General features: G+C 38.2%; 1 protein-coding gene across 1 annotated transcript in view; it reads left to right on the top strand.

The window, feature by feature from the left end:
- Positions 1–18,702, top strand: part of rapgef6 (Rap guanine nucleotide exchange factor (GEF) 6) — a 165,445-nt gene that overhangs the window by 60,100 nt on the left and 86,643 nt on the right. Inside the window, 1 exon segment of the mRNA XM_082140848.1 lies at positions 9,690–9,827. Within this exon segment, the coding sequence (XP_081996974.1) occupies positions 9,690–9,827 (138 nt within the window).

Genomic DNA, 18,702 nt, shown 5'->3' with positions numbered 1-18,702 from the left:
AAATCAAGTTCCCTTTTGGAATAATCTTAACTAGTAGTCATTAGGGCTGGGAGAAAAAAATCGACTCACGATCTATCGCAATAGTTTTTTTTTTACGATTCTAAAATCGATTTAAATTTAAATGAAATTGCTTTAGTTTTGTCCTTGCTTATAGACGAGGTTGACAGAAGTTAGCCACTTTCGTTCCAACAGAGGATGAAATGTGTTGTTATCTATGAGTGTTTAGTGTCGTAATATCCCTTTTCTAAAGGCGTGGAAGAGACGTGAGACTGAAAGCCCTCCTCATATACTGAGAGAGAGATAAGACAGTAGAGATGCATTATTCATCTTTAAAAGACTGCGATCTCCATTCAAACACACTCGCGATCTTCTTCCAATTCGTGTCTATTAAACCTGACAAAATCATATCGCAACATTCAGATCTGTGTTGGCGTCGTCATGAAACATCTTCACAAACACTCTTTTCAACCTCATAGTGTCATTATTTCTGTGATGCAATAGTTCAAATTGTCATAGAAGTACTGGGATAAAAGTTTAAAGTTCAAATATAAACACTGATGACTACGATAGCGATCAAAATCAGCTTTTGATAGAAACTTGGCGCTTAAAATAACGCATTTATCGATTACATTGTTTCTCCACTAGGTGGCGACAAGTGACTGTTCAAAAATGTATTTGTTTTTTAATCATTTATTAAAGAGAATGTAGTCCGGTATGATGCTTCTGAAAGATAAGTCAGAAAGATGTGATGATTTGTTTTTTTTAAATATGACTCCTCTTATACATCATGCACAGTCTGTATAAGTGTATGATTTAACTTTTCCCGATGGTCTAGTGTTAAAAAAATTGCAATATTTTGCAATATCGAATCTCAATACTTGTAGAATCGCAATTCTTAAAAAAATCGCAATACATATCGTATCGGCACCCAAGTATCGTGATAGTATCGAATCGGGAGATTGGTGTATCGTCCCAGTCCTAGTAGTCATCAATATCTATTTAGTTATTGTTTTAGGCTGCTGTTGTGCAATCTTTCTCGCCAGTGATTAACTAATTAACATAAGAAACATTACAGTCTGATGTATGTGTTCTTCCCGTTAGTCGTGAGACAGGAAACTACAACTAACCTCAAGACAACATAAACCATTTGCAACATCCCGATCACTTTCTTTTTTTCTTTTCCGATTCCTCCATCAGCGTTGTCTTTGGTCTCTTAGCCTCCCAGAACATGACATTTGACTTTCAAAGTTATTAGAAGTCAGTGCACCATCAGAATGATTTTGAAACTAATTTTTCCAACAAACTATTAATGTAAAAAACATACACTACCATTCAAAAGTTTGGGGTCAGTAAGATTTTTTTTAAATGTTTTTAAAAGAAGTCTCTTCTGCTCACCAAGGCTGCTTTTATTTGATAAAAAAACTATAAAAAAAACAGTAATATTGTGAAATATTACGACAATTTAAAATGACTGTTTTCTATTTTAATATATTTTAAACTGTAATTTATTCCTGTGATCAAAGCTGAATTTTCAGCATCATTACTCCAGTCTTCAGTGTCACATGATCCTTCACAAATCATTCTAATATGATGATTTGATGCTCAAGAAACATTTATGATTATTATCAATGTTGAAAACAGTTGTGTACAATTTTTCAAAATTCTTTGATGAATAGAAAGTTCAAAAGAACAGCATTTATTTCAAATAGAATATTTTCTAACATTATAAATGTATTTACTGTAGCTTTTGATCAGTTTAACTCATCCTTGATGAATAAAAGTATTGATTTATTTGATTTATTTCCCCCAAAAATAAAATTAAAATTCTTCCTGACCCCAAACTTTTGAACGGTCGTGTTTAATGTTACAAAAGCTTTAGATTTCAGATTAATGCTGTTCTTTTGAACTTTCTTTTCATTATAGCATCATGAAATAAAAGTGTAAAAAACTGTTTTTAACACTGATAATAATCATAAATGTTTCTTGAGCATCAAATCCTCATATTAGAATGATTTCTGAAGGATCATGTGACACTGAAGACTGGAGTAATGATGCTGAAAATACAGCTTTGATCACAGGAATAAATTACATTTTAAAATATATTAAAATAGAAAACAGTCATTTTAAATTGTCATAATATTTCACAATATTACTGTTTTTTTTATAGTTTTTTTTTTAATCAAATAAATGCAGCCTTGGTGAGCAGAAGAGACTTCTTTTAAAAACATTAAAAATCTTACTGACCCCAAACTTTTGAACGGTAGTGTACGTGAAGTTTAAACGTTACACTTTTTAATAATGTCAAATTAAGTTTTACTTGGTACATTTACTAGTGTATTTTTATATATGTTTTAATAATTAGTTGTCGTGCAACAGCTTTGATGTGATACTGTCACAATATGACTTTTGAAATAAGTTTAAAGTGTTCCGCTGACAAGCATTTATGGCACAATAAAATGCACTTTAATGTCATCCCATTGATAAAGTATATTTTATTGTATCATAAATGCTTGTCACTTTAAACTTATTTCAAAAGTAATATTGAAATTACTTATAAAGATGTTCTTACATGGGTCAAAAAGCACTTTAAAGTTGCATTTAATATAAATTGAAACTGTAATACATTTGCATTTAATTGCAAATACATGCAGTTATGTGTGGGCAGAAACATTACATTTAGTTCAGTTCTCACTGGAAACAAATCAGTGTCTCCCCAGAGTAGAGCTGGAGTGTGTGTGTAATAATATATTGTCTTATCTGTTGTTCTCCAGCGTGGTTTAGGAAATGAACCATTACATGAGCTTTATCTTGCATGGGCTGATGGTCATGAACTCTCACTGGAAATGAAAGCTCAGGGTTCATCCCTCTACTAGCTCTCTCATTGGCTGTCCCAAAGTAAACTAGCTCTCTCATTGGCTGTCCTGAAGTAAACTAACTCTCTCATTGGCTGTCCTGAAGTAAACTAGCTCTCTCATTGGCTGTCCTGAAGTAATCTAGCTCTCTCATTGGCTGTCCTGAAGTAATCTAACTCTCTCATTGGCTGTCCTGAAGTAATCTAGCTCTCTCATTGGCTGTCCTGAAGTAATCTAGCTCTCTCATTGGCTGTCCTGAAGTAAACCAGCTCTCTCATTGGCTGTCCTGAAGTAATCTAGCTCTCTCATTGGCTGTCCTGAAGTAAACTAGCTCTCTCATTGGCTGTCCTGAAGTAAACTAACTCTCTCATTGGCTGTCCTGAAGTAATCTAGCTCTCTCATTGGCTGTCCTGAAGTAATCTAGCTCTCTCATTGGCTGTCCTGAAGTAAACTAGCTCTCTCATTGGCTGTCCTGGAGTAAACTAGCTCTCTCATTGGCTGTCCTGAAGTAAACTAGCTCTCTCATTGGCTGTCCTGGAGTAAACTAGCTCTCTCATTGGCTGTCCTGAAGTAATCTAGCTCTCTCATTGGCTGTCCTGAAGTAATCTAGCTCTCTCATTGGCTGTCCTGAAGTAAACTAGCTCTCTCATTGGCTGTCCTGGAGTAAACTAGCTCTCTCATTGGCTGTCCTGAAGTAAACTAGCTCTCTCATTGGCTGTCCTGAAGTAAACTAGCTCTCTCATTGGCTGTCCTGGAGTAAACTAGCTCTCTCATTGGCTGTCCTGGAGTAAGGCATGTGTTGACTCTTCTTAGGATGTAGATGAAGGTCGGTGTGTATCAGAGTGTTTATGCCACAGGACCTGATGGGAAACATGCGGTTCGATGTTCAAATTCATTTTTAATATTCCTTTTTCCTTTTTTGTTTTTACTTCTTACATGAGTGAATGTCTACAGATTAACTTAAATTCTCTAAAGTAAAATAAAATACTCGATACAACCACTGGCTATTTTATTTTCAATCATATTTTCAATCATTTTTTATACATATTGCCAACATTTAAGCTTGTTTGAACAAATATTAGATGTAAAAATTAAAGATTTATAAGTAATTAAAGTGTAATTCAGTCTCTGTTGTGCCGTTTCCACCGTAACGTCTCTGGATCTCGTGTTTCACTCGTAGCTGATATATACTGTAACCATAACCTGTCCATTCACAATCAGTGAACAGTTACCTCAGTCCCTGGGTTGTTAAGTCTGACCCAAGATCTGGTTAACACAAAAATTACCAAATACTGAAAAAATACCCCAAAGACCCCATAAAAACGTGACACCAGCCCAGAGCCGAGCGCTGAGATGCTGAGATGCTGAGATGCTGAGAGATGCTGAGATGCGTCTCTTCTGTCTCCCGTCTCCTGGATGATTAACTCCGGCACACACCGGCTCCTGAAGCGCTTCAGCTTTGAATGGTTTAATGGTTTAATCAAAACATATTTATTTAGTTGAATTCATAAAAACAACTTAATTTATTAATTTGTATACAATAATAGGGTCCTATGAAATGTTTTTTTTTTTATATATTTTTTTTATATATTGTGTATTTAAAGTTTTCTGGTAATCAAATGAAGGCATAAAACATTAATTTATCTTATAAACAAGCCCTTTAATTTTTTGTCAAACAAGTGCAACACAGCAGAGGTTTACTGTTCAAATTAAAACATGGAAGAAAATGTGTTTTAATAATAACTGCATTATTATTATTATTAGTAGTGGTAGTTTTACATTAAGATGTACATTATACTGTACAAGAGTAATATATCTCCATCGCAGTTTCTCAAAGTTAAACCACATTTGTATTGGTTTCTTGGTCTTGCCGTGCAGACCTTCTTCTGTGACGTGATGATGGTTTCTCACACATACACAAATATAAACATGACACTAAAATAATGCAATAAACATTCATTTTAACAACATTCATCAGGGAATTCTGAGAATTTCAATTTATGGTTTTTCACTGTTCTTTTCTTACATACAAAAACTGTAAATTTAACAGCATTTTGCTGAAAAATTACATTGAATATCCCATTAGATCTCGTAGTTTTTCACCGCATCTGCTAAGGGACTAACTAATCAACAGCCTTTCACTGAAGCGTTTTACACTCGTTAGAATTATGATAATCTTGTACAGTGCAGTGATTCCCCAGCTGACCTACAGGGGGCGCCACCACTCTCTCACTACAGCTGGTCCTCTCAGGTCCTCACACACTGCTGGTGTTGTTTCCTCCTTCATCCTCTGTTGACTTATTTATCTTAAAGTCGTCCTTCTTTTGATTTATCTGTCAAGGTTTTTAACCCTTTAGAACCTGAAGCTAAAATAGGTGTTTTTCACATAATTAGATTTTTTTTACTGTAAAATTCTAAAACGATGTGCTCTCTTCATGTGCAAGGTGTCATCTTTTTCAGAAAAAGATAAGCTTTCAACAAATTACAGTTATTGATCATTATTGTGTGTGGTGAGTTTGTAAATAGAATAAAAAAAAAAATAAAAAAAAAAAAAACTAGAATAAATTTACAGATTTTTATTTAGAAAAAACCCCAGAAAAAATCATGAACGAAAGAAACTAACACTTTAAAGTTAAAAAATGAACTATAATACATATATACAAGTGTTTTTGTGACATTGGGTTGCACAGTTTTCATTTAGGACACTTTTTTTCCATACATGCACGCATTCATAGACACACACATACACATGCACGCATTCATAGGCACACGCACACACACACACACACACACACACACACACACACACACACACACACACACACACACACACACACACACACACCACATGCTTAGATACGTGAAAGAGTAACGGCCATCCGCCTCCCAAATTTCATTAAAAATCATCCCAATCCCCTCTTCTGCTGTCTAACACTTATTTCGCCATGTATTTGTTCGTTTCTTTTATTATTTTATGCAATCCAGCACACACTAACCTGCCGCTCTTCGTATCTCTCTGTTCAAATCCTTCCATCCCGCGCTGATGTCATTTGCAGACGGAAGGCATGACATTACCGTAATAAGCTGTTTATTGCGGAAAAGCGCAATTACTTTCAGGAACTATTTGAATTATTTTGATAGTGCAAACGGTTGAAGAGTTACAGTGACATGCATACAGCTGTGTTGGCTGTGTCGTCGACGACACATCCAGCTTTAAAGGGTTAAATTACCTGCATTAGGCAGATAGACCCGCTGACCTTTTGACCTCTGACCAGATAATTGCCCTGTTTGCAAGACTTTCTTTTAGTTCATATTTTAGTTTTTGTCTAAATACGTCCCGGGGCATCAATTCTCAACTAAGCAAGTTCCCGCCAACGTATTCTTAATAATTTTGCGAGACCACACGAGGCTCTCCCACTGGTGGTGTTTGACAGTGTTGACGTAAAATAGCGTTGTGCAAGGTCGTACATGTCACCAAAATGATTAAAAACATGGATTGCCCTTGTATGAGTTATTGTATTTTCTAGTTTATAGTATAGTATAATCAAGCAATATCACACAGAGCGAGAGCGCTGTTTTCTCGAATATCAGCACAATTGCAAATGTGAGTCATTTTGTACATCAGTTCAATAAACAATCAAGTTGATCTTGAATTGACCATTTTTAGACACAGTGTTGTCAATTTTGACTGTTTTACTCTATTTTGCCAATGAAAATAGTCCAAAACAAAGCAGAAAAGTTTCCCAGCAACACATAGCGGTGTTTCGTTCTCGAATGATTCACCGTTTTTGAGCGAATCAGGTGAGTCAATGATTCAATGACTCAGTCATAAAGTCAGTGGACACTCATGAATGAATCAGCTGGTTTGAACGAATCAGTTGAATGAATGATTCAGTGAATAACTTATTACGACACTGCCACCTACTGGCGCTTTTAGTTTCATATATAATAGTATCATTTTAATTATCCCCCAACATTTCATATGTCATATCACACACACACACACACACACACACACACACACACACACACACACACACACACACACACACACACACACACACACACACACACACACACACACACACACAGACTTAATACATCTTGTGAAAAGCGCATTATAGGACCCCTTTAAAAGCAGCACAGTGACTCCCAGCATTCTCTGCTGCTTCATTCTAATTAACTGGAAACATCGGTCACACAACTCGAATGTGAAGATTAACGCTGGCTATTTTCAGTTTTAAAGGCCTTGTCCACACTTATACGTTTTGCTTTGAAAACGCATCTTTTTTCTCTCTGTTTTGTCTTCCGTCCAGAGACGGCGTTTTTATTAATGAAAACAAAGCTTTTTGAAAACTCTCCAAAGTGGATCAATTTGAGAACGGTGTGTTCGTGTTGTAGTGCGGACTGTCAAACCGGGGGTATTTAAAAACGATGACGCAAGTTTAGTCATGTGACGCATATTGAACCCATAGATGCTCATGTTTATGTCGGTATTGTGCCTGTTATATTCACTTTCACACAGTTGCTAAGATATGTTACTTCACACACTCTTCATATCAGTCCTGCAGAGATGACAGAAAACTCACTCACATCTGCTGTCCTGCGGTGAAACATGAGAGTTTTAGTGTTTTACACCAAACATATAATGGTGAGTGAGAGCGACCTGGACGATCAGTGAACGCTGAGATATTTAGCTAAATAAAATAATCCTGCCAGAAGAATTGCGTAATGTCTTGTTCTGTCTGCATCATCTCAGTGAGCTTTCATGAGGGTTTACGTGTAGAGGTCGACCGATATGGTTTTTTTCAGGCCGATGCCGATGCCGATCTTTTGAAATCCGTGTCGGCCGATGGCCGATAAATGCTGCCGATTTATTTTGGCCGATTATGTGCTTGTTTTTAACCTCTATTTGAAAGATAAAATGTAACACAAATAATTACTTAAGATAGACAAAATTTCTCAACAAAAAAACATTTATTGAACACTTTACCAATCTGCACTTGTACAAAAGACAAAAATAACTTGAGATATGTTTGGTAATTGTACCTGAATGAATTGAAAATTAATTTGCTACTAATTTCAGATTAATATATTTGTTTTCCTTAACATTTTAATTAACAGTAACTTAAACACTTTGCAGTTTGAATGATGTCCTGATAAACAAAATGACGGGAGTATGTTTTTATGTTTCCACTGTTCGATCGCGCCCGCGCCTCACACACACACACACGCGCGCGTTTGCACACAAATATAAGTAAACACTTTGCGACTTTAAACACACGCGACTTTTCGATCTCGATCGCGCCCCTCTCTCTCTCACACACACACACACAACATATTCCCATAGACAGTATGCATATTCCAGCATTGCAATCTTTACATCGCAGCCGGAGCTAAAGCGGAGCTACAGATTAGGCGTCCCTAAAGAACTCGCGTATCTAACAGTAGTTCCGCATAACTTTGCACGCGACTTTTATTTATTTTTATAGCGTGTATTCTCCGTGGAAATTTATACACCGAACCGTGACGCCTGTACCGTTTCGGTTCAATACGAATACGTGTACCGTTCCACCCCTAGTCTACAGTGAAATACAGTCCCACATTACACTACTGTTTGGCCAACATTTTAACCGTGTTTAATCCAGCTAACGTTACTAGCTAACGGAATGCTAAAGTTAACTGCTGACTAGTCAAGTGCAGCGAAGCGATGTTTCTGTTATTCTAACGTCCGTTTTCAGAGCATCCAAGAGAAGCACAGACATAACAGTAGCACTGATATGAAGCACAGAAATGCGCGTTGATATTCGGTCCGGTAAATAACGGTCGTTAAGGCACCAGTGCCGTATTAGCTCCGGGTCTGTCTGTAGCTACCCAACCCTAGCGACAACGACGCTAGCAAAGCAAAGCCAGTCCTTCACTAGCATATAGTTGGTCTCTTTTTTTATTACTTATTTCTCTGCATTGAGTGACAACCCTCTCAAATATAAGACACACAAACAGAACAAATAAAAGTCTCAGATTCACTGTCTGTAAATTCTTGCTTACTTATTGTGACGATAGCAACCCTTCTGCTGTGCTAATGCAACCTCAACTACGCTATCAATTTCAAAGTAGCCGAACGTCATGTCGCCTATTCATGTTTTTTCTCTAAGTTGGCAGTAACATATCAAAAGTTTTTAATTAAATATAAAAGAGTGTTCTCCATGGAACTTAGCTCCTTCCTTAAGCACTGGATGAGGTCTGCTCACTCTGCTGGAGAATGACTCTAGGCGCAGCGTGCGTCGAACGCGCGTTCCACAACAACAACAACACTAGGCTGCCCACAGATGCGCCTGCCTAATAATCGGCTTGATACACTTGGATATTGGCCGATGCCGATTATGTTAAAAATGCAAAAAATCCGATGAATCGGTCGACCTCTATTTACGTGTGCGCTGTAAGCTGAATTTAGCGTTTTCAGGCGTTTCACTGTGAATGAGAAACTTTTGGGAAACGCCTGTAAACGCTAGTGTGGACGGAGAGCACTTTTAAACGAAAACGCCGTTTTTAAAATGTGTCCGGATTAATGTAGAGACGCTACAGAGGCTCCTGTTGCTTCAGCTCGCAGAGGATATTTGTGTATTTACGGCTTCCTACAGGAAGCTGTGGCCTGACTGCAGTTCTGCTGTGTTAAACTCCTCGACTCGACACACACACACTCGCTTTCTCTCGGCCCGTGACTCTCCGAATGCCGTCCACATGAGTCTCCTGCGCCTCCACAGGCTCTCGGTGGTCTGGAAGAACTGGATGTTCAACCAAGATGCTGAGGCTTCTGACGCCGGCTCTTCTTCACAGGTGGAGAACGCCAGCGAGAGCGACGACGACGCTCTGCAGAGACACGGACCTCAGAGACACTCACGGCGCCGCTTTCATAAGGTGATCGCCGGAGGAGAACGACAGCTCATCGTAGACGCTCAGGACGCCTCGGACACGGTAAGAGCTCAAATATAAGATCATTTCTAGAGGTTCAACGGTCTATATGTGACCCTGGACCACAAAACCAGTCATAACGGTCAATATTTTGCAATTGAGATGTATATATAATCTAAAAGCTGAATAAATAAGCTTTCCATTGATGTATGGTTTGTTAGGACAATATTTGGCCGAGATATGACTATTTGAAAAAAATCTATAAATTGAGGAAATCTCCTTTAAATTTGTTCATTTATGTTCGCGATTTTGCTGCATTCACTCACAAAAATACATTTTTGATATATTTAAGGTAGGAAATGTACAAAATATCTTCATGGATCATGATCTTTACTTAATATCCTAATGATTTTTTGGAATAAAAGAAAAATCGTATAATTTGTGTTGTTGGCTATTACCACAAATATACCCGTGTGACTTGGGACTGGTTTTGTGGTCCAGGGTCACATAATATGATTTGTAATGTCTGAGAAATGGCTGTATGTGGCGAGTGAAGTTCAACACGCTCGTGTGTTGATGAGTTTCTTCCGCTGATATGATCTGTCTGTCAGTTAGACTTCTCAGTAATCTGCTGGACACACTCCTCAGTTCTGGGATACGCGGCTTTGTGCCGTTAGTTAGCAGCAGAGACTGTACTGTACTGTTTCCTGTGTGCGTGTGTGTGTGTGTGTGTGTGTGTGTGTGCACTTTGTTTTTCTCAGCCGGTCAGTGTCGTGTGTCGGTGCATATGTGCATATATACATGTTTATTGAACATCCAAGGCCAAAGAACATTAAACTACCCAATAAAGTCTATTGTATCACATTTATATGTCTAAGGGATCTCTAAAGGATCAACATGATCAGTAAACCTGTCGCACACAGTCTCCTCCAGTCCTTCTGTCTCTGATTGAGAGTTTAGACTCTTTTATCAAGTAAAAGTCTTTTAGTGTAATTGTACAATCGTCCTCCTTCAGCTCGTGTGTTTCTGCTGTCAAATCTGCTCTGATTTATCAAGGAATATTGTTTAATATTGTTAGTAATATTTCAGACGGACGCAGCTTCGCTTTACTTGATTATCATACATACGTTTTTAGAAAAATCATGAGTATCAAATATGATTATCAGGCTTTTGAGGAAGGCTTATTTGTTCATCTCTCAATCATCATTGTATTGCAATATTTTTTTTAAACTACAGCGCTTTTGATAATCAAAACTAATCATTTAAATATCATCTTACTAAGACATTATTGGCAGATATCGATATTTATATATGTATTTTATGGCAGTATCTGTTATGCTGCAACATTCTTGAATGTCATAATTCTTTATTATTCATGTTTACAGAAGAAAATCTTAAGTCTTTATTATCATCATGTTTGTATAATATGCTTTTTTTTTAAAGTTTGAATTCAAATGAATGTCAAGTAGAGAAATTACCATACTTTCACATCGAGTGTCTGTGTGTGTGCGCATCTTAATCATAAGTTCATTCATCATTACTTAATTAGTAAATGTCATTCAGGGTTTTCGAGAGTTACACCACATGACATTAATTTGGCACGCAAAATAAAAGCCGTGAAACCTTTAAGATATTGTTTTTTCTTCTAAGAAATAATAAAAAACTCCAAAGTATGTAAGATTTCCTGTTCTTTTAGTAAGACTTTTTTCTTGATGATGATATCAGGGCAGTTATTTGACCCCCAATGAATGTATTTTTGAGTACATGAATAGACAGGCCATGGCTGTGCGTTCAGTAAAGGCTCAGCTTAAATGTGAAGTGATCAGCAGTGAGAAAGTAAACAAGAGATGCAAACTAGAGCAGAGCACTCGTCTGTGGTGTCGTTTCCTGTCAGACAAACACGTCTGGGCCACTGAATGTCAGTCAAGCTCCGATGGCTCTCCAGCTTCTGCTGTCACTGCTTCTGTGTTTCTCCATGTGTCATGCAGAGTTACAAGTTGGGTAATTAGTGGAGTACTGGTGGAGTACTGGTGGAGTACTAGTGGAGTATTGGCGGAGTACTAGTAGAGTATTGGTGGAGTACCAATGAGCACTAGTAGAGCACTAGTAGAGTATTGGCGGAGTACTAGTAGAGTACTAGTAGAGTATTGGTGGAGTACCAATGAGCACTAGTAGAGTATTGGCGGAGTATTAGTAGAGTACTAGTAGAGTATTGGTGGAGTACCAATGAGTACTAGTAGAGTATTAGTAGAGTACTAGTAGAGTGTCTGCTTAATGTCTGTTGACTCTTTATTGTGATGTATTAGTAGAGTATCAGGAGAGTATCAGGAGAGTATCAGGAGAGTACTAGGAGAGTACTAGTAGAGTATTGGTTGAGTATTAGTTGAGCATTAGTAGAGCACTAGCAGAGTACTGGTGGAGTACCGGCAGAGTGCCAGAAGAGTATTGGTGGAGTATTGGCGGATGGAGTACAAGTAGAGTATTAATAGAGTACTAGCAGAGTGTTGGAGTATTAGTAGAGTATTAGTAGAGTGTCTGCTTAATATCTGTTGACTCTTTATTGCGATGCTCTTCAACAGACATTCTACTGACTATAAGTAACTTTGCAACTACAGGTCAACTTATTCTAACCCTAACCCTACCAGCCTACTAATACTCTACTAATACTCTAATGAGAGTTAGTAGAGATGTCTGTGCAGTGTTACTTAGTCAACAGAACGTGTTAAAGGGAACATCAAAATAAACTGAAACCAAGGTGTGTCCTGAAGTTAAAAGTCTAAAAGTCTGCAGCCACAAATGTGTAAGACTTCCTTAAAAGTGTAAACATCAGTTGCATGCTGGGAAACCTGTTTATTATGGCTGCGTTTACACTGACCATCTGTTATTTTGGTCCCACCCCTTCCCTTAAAAGTCCCCCTGTAGTCAATCATTTGATCCCTTAAAACTCACCATAATTACATATTTAAAAGTTGTTGTTTTTTCGGTGAAAAAAATGTCTTCATGCCTTAAAATATCTTGAATGTAACTCGACACCCTTGCCTCATTTAGTATGCGCGGTTCTATGAATATGCAAATGAGCCCCGCCTCCACTCACTCCCTCACTCAGCTCAGAGATTCACTGGTTGACGATCACACGTTGATCTGATTGGTTACAAGGTAGTTTGTGACGTCAGAAACACCAGCGATTTCAAAGCGTGTGTTTGAGACTGTCTTTGGTTCACTGCAGTTTTAAGGAGGAAATACTCAGCAATGCTGTCGACTTATGAACTTACACATGGTTTGTCTTAAAGCATATTAAACACACCACATAGACACATAAACAACATTAAAAGCTGGATTTTCACCACAGGGGGACTTTAAGACCTACTCGTATCTGACATCTGTTTACATTAATCTCCATCAGAACTAGAGTGACTCCACGGGTGATCGCTTTTGATACGAGTAACATGATTGATCCTCAGGTTTTGATTTTATTTTATCTGCAGGTCATTAGATCTAGAATTCTGAAATAAAGTAAGTTTACATTTATTTGAATTAATTAAGTGTGTGATTACCTACGTCTCTATACAAACCTCAAGCTGTGAGTTTAATTACTTCAAAAACAGCAACGTCATCACCTCATTGCTGAGAAACAATGCAGCCTTTCACTAGTGAAGATATGTTTTTAAATTTAATCCATGGAGCTGAAAACAAGTATCCGTGCTCCTGAATGGAAAGGAGAATCAGATGTATGCGCTTATACGTAGATCAGATGTCCATATATTGGATTATAACCACACTTGAATGGATGCATCTTTGTGTTTGCTGTGCAACAGTATCCGGACAGTGTCAGAGAGCCTGTGTCTGCTGTTGAGTCGGTGTTGAAATGACTTTAAACTGATAGTGACAGTGCAGTGTGACAGTGCAGTGTGTCACAACTGTGTCATTTGTGTATGAGTAACACTCATGCTCCGCTAATGCAGTCAGCGCGATGGCTAGCGTTATGTGTCATCGGGACTCTAGTGCCTCACTGACGCCTGTGTAGTTTTTGTCTTCAACTTGAAGAGATACAGAACAGCAAAGTGCTTTAGTAGTAATACGCAAACGTAATGTTTCATAAGTGGTAATACTTGTTCTTTCTTCAGTTGGCATCACCTCTATAGTCCTTTGAAAAGATCTTGAAAATATTATGAAAACATATGTTCTGCCTCTGTAGATGTAAAAACTGGCTTGTGTATAATATAAGAGCATTTGCACTTTGTTAAAAATACACAACAAAAGGACAGAATGCACATTTGACGTGACGCTAACAGACAGCAGACAAACGGCTAGTACCTGTCACTCAAGTGGCCACGCCCTTCATTATGCAGAACTTTAAGGCTTAATATAAAACAAAAACCTAAAATTCTCGGGACAGCAGCATTTGTCCAAAGTTCAATCTTAACCATTGTATTTCATCAGAAACTATCTGAAAACAGGGCTTTAAGTGTAAAATACCGAACTTGTCCTTTAATAATTGATTAATATTGATAATATTAACTTGAGCTGGATAATGACACTATTGTCTTCCGTAGAGCTGCTTTACAGCTGAAATTGAATTTGTTTCATAATTGATGAATTTTACAACATCAACAGTGTTTATTAATGTAAAGCTGCCTTGAAACATTCTGTAGTGTATCAGTATTTGCCCATTTTCGTTTATACGGGAGTGACGCGCGGCCAAGATGGCGACGGCAGGCTCCGCCCACTTTGGGCTTCAAAAACGCTCTTCAGAAACACTACGGGTGACGTCATGCACACTACACCCATATTTAATACAGTCTATGTTGAAAACACTGGAAAAGCCTAAGCATATAAATAGGGAGTGGGAATGTTCAGACGCCTCACAGTTCTTGTTTCAGTTCATGGGATCGCGATGCAAAAAAGGTTGTGCACGAATACTCCTTTACCCAATGCTTGTGTGTGCTGCGTATTTCTCTTAGCTTAGCAACACGCTAAGGACAAACTCCAGTGGAATCAACTGTGAGTCTCTTATGCGCTTCACGCTTGATATCAGTCAGTAGCCGCGCTTCCATTACAGATTGGCGCAAAACTTTTGCGATATTTTCTAAATGTCGATTAAAAACTATCGCAAAATGACGGCGTTTCCGTTAACTGATGTTATGCGACTGAAACGTCATTTGTTTACCTCACGATAAGTCATTCCAATAATCATGGCTACGGATGTTTGTAGGTTTACATATATCCCAGCCTCCGCACTAGACATTATATTTAATGGAAGGAGACATGGGTGTTTTATTCAAGCATTAATGGCAAGGAAAGACCGTTATACTGAGAGCGGCTCATATGAGGAGTTTCTGGGTGTTTCTCCCTCAAATCTGCTTCAAGATCTTGATTGTGGCATTTCTTAGTGGTTTAGAATCCAGTATTCCTGTAATTCTTTCGTCTTTTATGAGTTTAATGAAGAACTCTGTCTCGTCTTCTGTCCAAACACACCGCGTCATCTACGTCAGGTGACTGTAAATGTGCAAAAACTGTTTCCATTGCAGTTTTGAGAAATAATCCTTTTTCGAATTGCCTGAAAATCGACCTCATGTGTGCGAAAAAACTTTTTTCCGATATATGGGAGTTTTTGCAAAATTGACGTGTTTCCATTGGGCGTATTTTCAATTCGCAATTTCAATTTGCCCAATTTGAAGGGTAATGGAAACACGGCTACTCATGAGGCTCCGCTTGAGCTGGACAGGTTTGCTGGGCTATCATCATTAGTCTGCACGAGAGCGGCTGGAAGCTTCATGAGGAGAATCTCTGCTGTTTGTGCTGGAGGTCTAATTTTAGAGGATGACATCATCCCAGCCCTGCCCCCCCCAGCTCATGTTTTCATCCACTCAAAGCAGAGATCATCTCTCATGTTGGATGATTTTCACTCGCTTCAGATCCCAGCACACTACAGGAAGTGTGTGTCCGTGTGTCCGTGTGTCCGTGTGTCCGTGTGTCCGTGTGTGTGTGTGTGTGTGTGTGTGAGGAGCTGAGAAAATAGCAGGAAGTGATTTTGAAGAATGATCCGCTTGTCCTTTTCTGGAGACTGAAGCGTTCACACGAAAGCATCATAACAAGAGTCCATGTGACTCATGCTGTCACTTATATCTCCGATTTCATTTCCGACATTTTTTTATTCAATTCGATCAATTAAAATCTTTAATTAGGGGTTCAAGCACGTAATTGTACGGGTTTTTATTATTTTTCTTCTGCCGTAAAACTGATTGTGCAGACCGAACTGTAAGTGCTAGAGACTTGAAACTTGGCCAGATGTTTAGGTCTCAATTTGGGGAGAGACGGAGTCTGAATATCAATAATTATAAAAAAAAAGAACAAAGTTGATATTTTGATTCACGGTCGTTAAGGTGCGCCAAAACGTTTGAAGTGGGCGGAGCCACTTTTAGTAAAATTAACATAACTAGAGAACAGAATGAGATAAATTTACCAAACTTGGTAAGCATATGTATGAGCTCAATTCGAGGTCACAGTAATAATTAAAAAAACATGGCGATTAGACACTTTTTTTTCTTTTTTTTTAGGCGCTATAACATATAGATTAGGCACTATAACAAGAAAAAAAACATGGAAATGGCTATAACCCCCCAACAGTTAGTCCGATTGACTTGAAAATTGGTTTGCACTGTCTTTGTCCAAGGTGCCAATCAGAACGAAACTTCGTTTCGGCTCTTTAATCACGCAGTACTTCACACATCCACACAATATGCGTATCATTTGATAGATCTCCTCATTCTGAACAACTTTGAACCACTGCTGTCAATCAAATCGTTCATTAAATATTCACGATTATGTAAAAACCTACTTTTTCAAACTAGTCCTAGGTTTTTAATCAATCTGAATAAAACCATTACAATTGTCTGGACAGTCCAGATCCATTATAATCCAAAAAGTTGAACTTTACCCTTTGGGTTGCTATAACAGGGTCATTTAGAAAATGGGTGTGGCCAAATGCACACAAAAGCCTGTAACTCCTCAACGAAAACTCGGGACTTCGCGAAAATTGGTGAGCATATGCGACATGTGGTTCTCAACAAGCAAGCAAACATTTATGAAGATCGGACCATAGATGGCGCTATTTACACATTTAATCAGTGAAAACAGTCTAAGGTCTAACACCAACCCAATTTTCTTTATGCCTTAAAATATCTTGACTGTAACTCGACACCCTTGCCTTATTTAGCATGCGCGGTTCTATGAATATGCAAATGAGCCCCGCCTCCACTCACTCACTCAGCTCAGAGATCCACTGGTTGACGATCACACGTTGATCTGATTGGTTACAAGGTAGTTTGTGACGTCAGAAACACCAGCGATTTCAAAGCGTGTGTTTGAGACTGTCTTTGGTTCACTGCAGTTTTAAGGAGGAAATACTCAGCAATGCTGTCGACTTATGAATTTACACATGGTTTGTCTTAAAGCATATTAAAAACACCACATAGACACATAAACTACATTAAAAGCTTGATTTCCACCACAGGGGGACTTTAACCAATCAGGTCACTTGCTTCAGTTGAATGTTGCTCTAGTGAGCTGCTAGTGCACGTTCACAATGATGTTTAGTTAGCATGAGGAAACTGATATCAAGTGTGCGTGTGTTATTGTCACTCTTCTGAAAGCTTGAGACAGTGAGACCCTTGTGCACACAGACTCATTAGTGAGTGTCACAGACACATTAATCAGCCTGGAGACGCCACTGTCACACTGATGCGCTGTGTGTCTTAAATGTACATTTCCTGACGAAATGTGAAGTGGTGCTTGCAGTGGCAAAGCTGATGCTAACACAATTAACATGATGCTAACATGACGCTTATAAAAAAGGATATTTTTTTGTTACATAAGGCAAATAGGTAGTTTTAAAGTATATTTAGATACCCAAATAAATGTTTTGTGTCCCATGCTGGTATTTTATATTGATAGATTTGGACTGATTTCCATTTTTATTAATTTATTATAAAAAACATATATTTTTTGCCCCCTGCGCGCGCGCGTCGAGGCTTCTGAACCAGCGCTCGTGACGCTCAGTCTATCAGAGAGGAAGCACATCCGTTGTGTCTATCATGTTTACGCTCTACATCTGCACCACTTCTTCTTATGCACTCAATAACCCTGCCTGAAGCTGGCGTTTCACAGCGGAAAACTAACTGTTCTACTTAGAGATTTAAATGTCTACTCTCTAAAAAAAAACACTGGGTTAAAAACAACCCAATTTGGGTTGTTTTCAACCTAAGGGCCGGGTAAATATAGGACAGAACACATGTTGGGTTAATTTTACCCAGCAAATTGGGTTGTTTATTTAACCCAGCATAACGGGTTGATTTAACCCAGCTTGTGTCGTGTCCAGCGGAGGTGTGGCTTCTTCTAACTTCAGACCGCCGCTTTCACTCGGAGCGGAAATATGCGGAGACTCCATAACCTGTCCATACACAATCAGTGTACAGTTCTGAGAACATATTTTAACATCATGAATATTTATATTCTGTATCTTTTTGAATAAAATCATAACATTTAATGCAAGGCATCAGGCGTTTCCATCACGTGAAAAGACTGACGCGGCACTCGTTCAGGAGACTCACATGTGTGATGCTTTACAGCACAATAACGGATTTATTGATACAATAAAATGTAAACAAACCTGTAATTTACCGAAGAAATGCACCATTTTGACGCAAAAGCCTGCGATATATAACTCAATCCCTGGGTTGTTATGTTTGACCCCAGATCTGGGTAACAAGAAAACTACCCAAACACTGGGTTGTTATCCAAATACTGAAAAAATAACCCCAAAAATTGTGTTTTTTTTCTAGAAAAAATAACCCAGTACTGCACAGGGTGGAATGGCAAAAGTTTATATTTTTAATATCATTATGTTTTTAAAGTAATATTTCAGGATGCAGTGTGTAAT

Source organism: Leuciscus leuciscus (genome assembly GCF_965113295.1).
Source record: "Leuciscus leuciscus genome assembly, chromosome: 16".
Taxonomy (NCBI): domain Eukaryota; kingdom Metazoa; phylum Chordata; class Actinopteri; order Cypriniformes; family Leuciscidae; genus Leuciscus; species Leuciscus leuciscus.
Note: the sequence above shows the minus strand (reverse complement) of the source record. Positions and strands in the feature narration are given on the sequence as shown.